The sequence below is a fragment of the Austrofundulus limnaeus genome, unplaced genomic scaffold, assembly GCF_001266775.1.
Source record: "Austrofundulus limnaeus strain Quisiro unplaced genomic scaffold, Austrofundulus_limnaeus-1.0 Scaffold51, whole genome shotgun sequence".
In the NCBI taxonomy this organism is placed as follows: domain Eukaryota; kingdom Metazoa; phylum Chordata; class Actinopteri; order Cyprinodontiformes; family Rivulidae; genus Austrofundulus; species Austrofundulus limnaeus.
In genome coordinates this window covers 786,757-792,493 of record NW_013952453.1, presented here as the reverse complement: position 1 = coordinate 792,493, position 5,737 = coordinate 786,757, and the positions used below count along the sequence as shown (strand labels likewise).

The 5,737-nt window shown below is 38.1% G+C and overlaps 1 protein-coding gene across 1 annotated transcript in view; it reads left to right on the top strand.

Annotated features, from left to right (window-relative positions):
• The first annotated feature begins 95 nt into the window (after positions 1-95).
• Positions 96-5,737, top strand: part of st7l (suppression of tumorigenicity 7 like) — a 14,144-nt gene continuing 8,502 nt past the window's right edge. Inside the window, exons 1-11 of the mRNA XM_014008596.1 lie at positions 96-266; positions 668-750; positions 3,184-3,343; positions 3,419-3,473; positions 3,588-3,703; positions 3,897-3,975; positions 4,280-4,368; positions 4,563-4,663; positions 4,826-4,940; positions 5,066-5,138; positions 5,273-5,375. Of these exons, the coding sequence (XP_013864050.1) occupies positions 98-266; positions 668-750; positions 3,184-3,343; positions 3,419-3,473; positions 3,588-3,703; positions 3,897-3,975; positions 4,280-4,368; positions 4,563-4,663; positions 4,826-4,940; positions 5,066-5,138; positions 5,273-5,375 (1,143 nt within the window). The 5' untranslated portion in view covers positions 96-97. The remainder of the gene's footprint in view (positions 267-667; positions 751-3,183; positions 3,344-3,418; positions 3,474-3,587; positions 3,704-3,896; positions 3,976-4,279; positions 4,369-4,562; positions 4,664-4,825; positions 4,941-5,065; positions 5,139-5,272; positions 5,376-5,737) is intronic.

Below are 5,737 nucleotides of genomic sequence, written 5' to 3'. Positions count from 1 at the left end.
ATTTAGTCCAGAAACTGTTGCAAACTACAAAAGCAAAGCAAGGCTAATGTGGCGTCATGGTCACGTGACACCTCTGTTTACAGACATCCGGAGAAACATGGAGGACTCCACTGGCAGTAATCCACAATCTCTCGGATTTACAGAGAAATTGAAGTCTTGGCTCTCTTGGTCATGGACCTACGTGTGCTTCGTTTGGTTCGGCATGGTGCTGATTATGATATACGTCCTGTGGAGTCCGCTTAAACTGCAGGAAACTCTTACTTCAGGTAAATTAAGGCAGCTGCTAGCTAGCTATTGTTAGCCTTCGGGTAACTGGCTGCAGACGGACACGGGGGCTGTTTTTGTTTTTTGACAGCTCGTAGTCTGAATGTTGAAGACAAGCGAAACGCTGAGCAGCTGCTGGTCAAGTAGATGTTTTTGTAAATAGTCTTACATTTTTCAAATGTTAGCTGGTAGATTGTTATCCATGTTGTGTTGTTGTAAAGTTAGCTAAAATTGTTGATGTTTATTATAAACACTGAGTTGTTAAATGCCACTGTCTTTACACAACAAGTTGTCATCAGTTTTTTTCTTTAGTATTTTAGTTGTCAACTGTCTCAAAAAGCTCATATTTCCACAGCTCTGGCTGCACATTTCTGAGGTTTCTTCTTAAATTTTTATGTTTCAGCCTCAGTGTTTTTGAACACTCTTACTCCTAAATTCTACGTGGCTCTCACTGGAACATCTTCTCTCATCTCTGGACTTATTCTTGTAAGTTTTTATCCTAAATGTTACATTTCTTAAATAGAAGGACGTGACTGTCTCATCTCTAGATTTACTCTTTGTGATTCATGAATGAAGGTTATTTCTAGTCATTAAAGTTTTGCAAAAGTTACTATTGGCCTACTTGCACTATAAATTTAATTTAATTTAAAGTAAGTAAATAACTTTATTTGTATTGCACTTTTCACAGTCAAGGACTCAACGTGCTTCACAGTGAAACAAAATATTACACAACAGAGCATTAAAAATACATTTACAAATCATAAAACACAAATAAAACAACATTAAAACTCATTCAGACATATTAAGACTGCTTAAACAGGTGCATTTTTAGCTGCTTTTTAAAAAATTCTACTGAATCCACAGCTCTTGGAGATTGAGATAATGTGTTCCAAAATTTAGGAGCTACAACCTGCATACTCTGTTCCTACATGTATTTAGATAGGACCGAGGAACAAGTACCTGATTCAAGTTACTGGACCTAAGCTTGCGTGTAGATACATATGGGTGAAGTAGATCTGCTGTGTAAGTGGGAGCAACACTCTATAAGTGATTGTTTTAAACTGAATCCTAAACTCCACAGGAAGCCAATGCGGTGAACATAACAATAGAGTGATCTTATCAGTCCAGCTGCATTACATCCTAGAAGGAATGAAGGCATGAATAAACATCTCTATCTCTGTGTTTAAGGACAGATCTCAACTTACTGATGTTTCCTAAATGGGAAAGAACAGGATCTTTTAATGCGTGTATCAAACAACAAAGACTGATCAAATAGAACACCTATATTTCTCACAAAACAACATTTGAAAGACAATGAGATAAGGGTGTTGCTTTGGTCAGTTGTGTTGAAGAAAGAGTTTCGTCGAAAGGCAAAACTCTGGATTTACTGGTTAATCTTTGTTTCAACTAGGGCTGGGCAATGAATTGGATTTTGATCTTGATTACGATTTGGGTTTTCAACGATCATAAAAACATAGGCTGTGTCCAAAACGACAGGCCGGGTCCTCCGGAGGACCCAGACTCCCCGGTCTCGGCGGGCCGGGTCCTTGGTAGACCGGGAAGACCGGAAAAAAAGAGGCTGTGGATTTGGACGGTCTAGCCTCCCCTCCTTACCCTGGCGTATGTCTTGTCACCTAGCAACTGTGACGACGCTAAACAAGCAAACTTAAATCAAAACTAGAAAAATATCAATACATTAGCATTATTAATATCACAAAACTATGAAATTAACTTAAAGGTATCATTTGAAGAACTAATTGACCCGCTGTAGGTTCGTGTTTATTTCGCGTTTTTTATGACAAAAAAATAATATTTAAAAACATGTCCATAAAAATGATAAAAGTATTAGAATTACAACCGCTAATTTTTTTTAATTTTTATATCACCATATTTTTATTTAAAACGTATTCTTTTCTCTCGCTTCGTCCGCCATTACTAGCTTAAAAAAATCTCCGGTCGGGCCGCAATGCATTATGGGATATGCTGGGCCGGGAAGGATCCATCGGACCTGTCCTTCGATTCGGGGAAAAAGAAGGACGTATTTGTCAGACGCATCGGAGGAGTCTTCCGTTTTGGACGTCCTTCGTCGCGGCGCTGTGACGTATGCGGCCGACAAATTCGACCTTCGGAGGACCCGTCCTGCCGTTTTGGACACAGCCATAGTGATCAAAGTTCGCGATTTACGCTTATGCTGTTTTGTGTTGTGAATCCAGTGCCACTGCTAGCATGATGCTGCAGGCTCCTCACACAGCCAAAGTTTCACTGTGCCTATTTTTTTCATAAATATTTGAAGTCCTGAGGGAAACATTAACAGCCATTGTTTATGTTCAGTTAATTCATGTTATCAAAGTGAAAGAATAATTTTGTTAAATAATCTAGATCTCAATTTCTATCAAAACAATCGTGTTATATTTTCTTCTAATAATCGAGTCGCCCTAGTTTCAACCTGTGATCAAAATAATAACAGTTTAATAAGCTTCAAAAAGCATTTTTACATCAACAAAGTTTCCACAAAGAGAGTTTAGCCGAAATGTTCACAAATGGTTTTTGCAGTTTGTCTTACATCACTAACGAAGCAAAACAAATAAAGACCTAACGAAAAACTATTTACAGTAAATGTTACCTACAATCCATGTCCTTGGGAAATAGAAAAACACTCATCAAAGTCCCAGCATTCTGATACAGAGCCTGAGAAATGTATCACCTTATGTTTTTTCCACTTGTTTTGTATGTCTTTCTCTCTTCCTTTACAAAATAGTGAGATTTACTGCAGCACCTACGTGAATATATCTGTTTGTCAACTGAAACACTTTTAAGACTCGGGAAAAGATCAGTAACCACTGTTGGGGTAACTTAGAAAACTGACATCTCCACGTTTGTCTCCCAAACGTGGTTTTATTATATGTCTTCTCACTGTAGATATTTGAATGGTGGTATTTTCGTAAATACGGGACCTCGTTCATTGAACAAGTGTCTGTAAGCCACCTTCGTCCTCTGCTGGGTGGAGTGGAGAGCAGCTCTACAACTGGTCTGTTTTCATCAGTCAATGGAGAGGCTGAGCCTAGACCCAGTGTCTCTGGTAAATACCCTATTTAATTATGAAAGCGGTACTGTTCCTAATACCGCGCGTACTAATATGTCCTCTTTTTGATAGAATGCAAGGTCTGGAGGAATCCTTTAAATCTATTCAGAGGAGCAGAGTACAACAGGTCTGTTAAGCTGCTTTAAAGAAGCCAGACATTTTTGAATGAAAAAAAAATTCACATTTTTATTTTATTTTATGAAACACGCTGCACTGATAATATTAAATCTGTGTATCATAGGTACACCTGGGTGACTGGGAAGGAGCCTTTGACCTACTATGATATGAACTTGTCTGCTCAGGATCATCAGACCTTTTTCACAGGAGACACTCAACAGTTAAGGCCAGAGGATGCTGGTGAGTTCTAGGGTTACTCAATCTATTTAAATAGTTTGCTCAAGTTCATCTCTTGACAAGACAAAACGTGAAAAAGTAATAAAGCGAAAGAGGCGCGTTCCAGCAGAAATGTGTTGTTTTGTTGTTGCACTGGAGTTTTGCATGTCAGAGCTCTAAGGTCACACGAATATTAAACTCGTGTGTCTTCTTACAGTGATGCAGAAGGCCTGGAGAGAGAGGAATCCTCAAGCCAGGATCAGAGCAGCTTACCAGGCCATTGAAATGAATCACGAGTAAGTACTAATTTATTCTTCTATAGTTACATACATACTGCATCTTTCTTTAACAAATTGTATGCAGAAACTGAAAAACAGAGCAGCAATGCATAAATCCATGTGAGGTATATTTATTGGTTTAACCTGTTTGTACGTACAGTAGTTATAGTTTGGAAAAGGGATTCAGCTCTTTTTTTATTATTTATTTTATTATTGTTTTCATTACTGATGTCCATGCAAACCAACGTTAAAGTAAAAAGGATGAATAGGTACATACATGTCTAACTGTGACCTGATTTTGCATGTGTGTGCACGTTTACAGATGTTCTGCAGCGTATGTGCTCTTAGCAGAAGAGGAAGCTACAACCATCACAGAAGCCGAACGCCTCTTTAAAAAAGCTTTGACTTTTGGTAAGAATGGATTTAAATGTGTAGAAACAGCCACGAGTGTGTCGATACCTAACAGCTGGTTTGATACGCACGTGCTGCCAGCGCGACAAATCGTTGCCGTCGGCACGCCGCAGCTTCTCTGATCTAGTTCTGTTCCCGTTCTTCGTGTTTTTAAATTCCTTCAACACCTTACATTTTCTCTTTGCAATCCACAGCTGGGAAAGATATCAACTTGCTGGTGTATATTAAACGTAGACTGGCAATGTGTGCACGCAAGCTGGGAAGGATCAAAGAAGCTGTGAAAATGATGAGAGATGTGAGTTTTGTTCTTTTTTTTAACTACTTTGTTTTCTGTTAAATAATGGATTTGCAAAGATTTATAATTACTTGTAGTGTTTGGAGTTATGTCAAATTGTGAGCATGCTACATAAATACCAGGAAACTCATTACTTATTACAATAATGTCATCTCTTTTCAGTTGATGAAAGAGTTCCCATTGTTGGGAATGTTAAACATACATGAAAATCTCTTGGAAGCACTTCTGGAGCTTCAGGCGTACGCTGATGTGCAAGCAGTCCTTGCCAAATATGATGGTATGACTAAACTAAATGCTAGAGCTTTGGAGCACTATTAACTCGAGATGTACACAGATTACCTCTCATCATTGTGTGATTTATCTATTTATTTTTACTTTAACACAGTCTCTGTCTCATTTTAGACATCAGCCTGCCAAAATCAGCCACAATATGCTACACATCTGCACTGTTGAAAGCACGGGCTGTTTCAGATAAGTATGTGTTCTTTTGGTTTGTATTTTTAAAAGTACACATAATCTCGCAAATCCTGTATTGTATTTCTCAAACTCGGTGTATGTGACCGGCCGCAGGAGCAGTCATGTTTCATAGGAGGGATTTTTTTTTCTCAGGTTCTCTCCAGAAGCAGCATCCAGACGGGGGCTCAGCACAGCAGAGATGAACGCTGTAGAGGCCATACACAGAGCTGTGGAGTTCAATCCCCATGTGCCAAAGGTCAGTCATTAACCTGATAGCAACATAATAAATGGATGATGAAATAGTACACATGATTTGTCAGAAAGTTAATCATTTCTACTTCCTACCTTAAACTAAAATGAGTGCCTATTCAGGGTTCCTGCAGATCCTTAAAAAGCATTAAAAGGCATTGAATTCAATCCAAACAACAAGGCCTTAATTAGCCTTAAAATGTCTTAAATCAATCTTTCAGAGGTCTTCAAAAACACATTGTAGCTAAATAGGATTATTGTAATTCATCTCAAATTTTACAATAATTTTAAAATTTATTTTGTTTTTAAAATAATTTACTGAATGCCTCTCATTTAGTAAATTATTTTGTTAAAGTTAACAAAATTTTG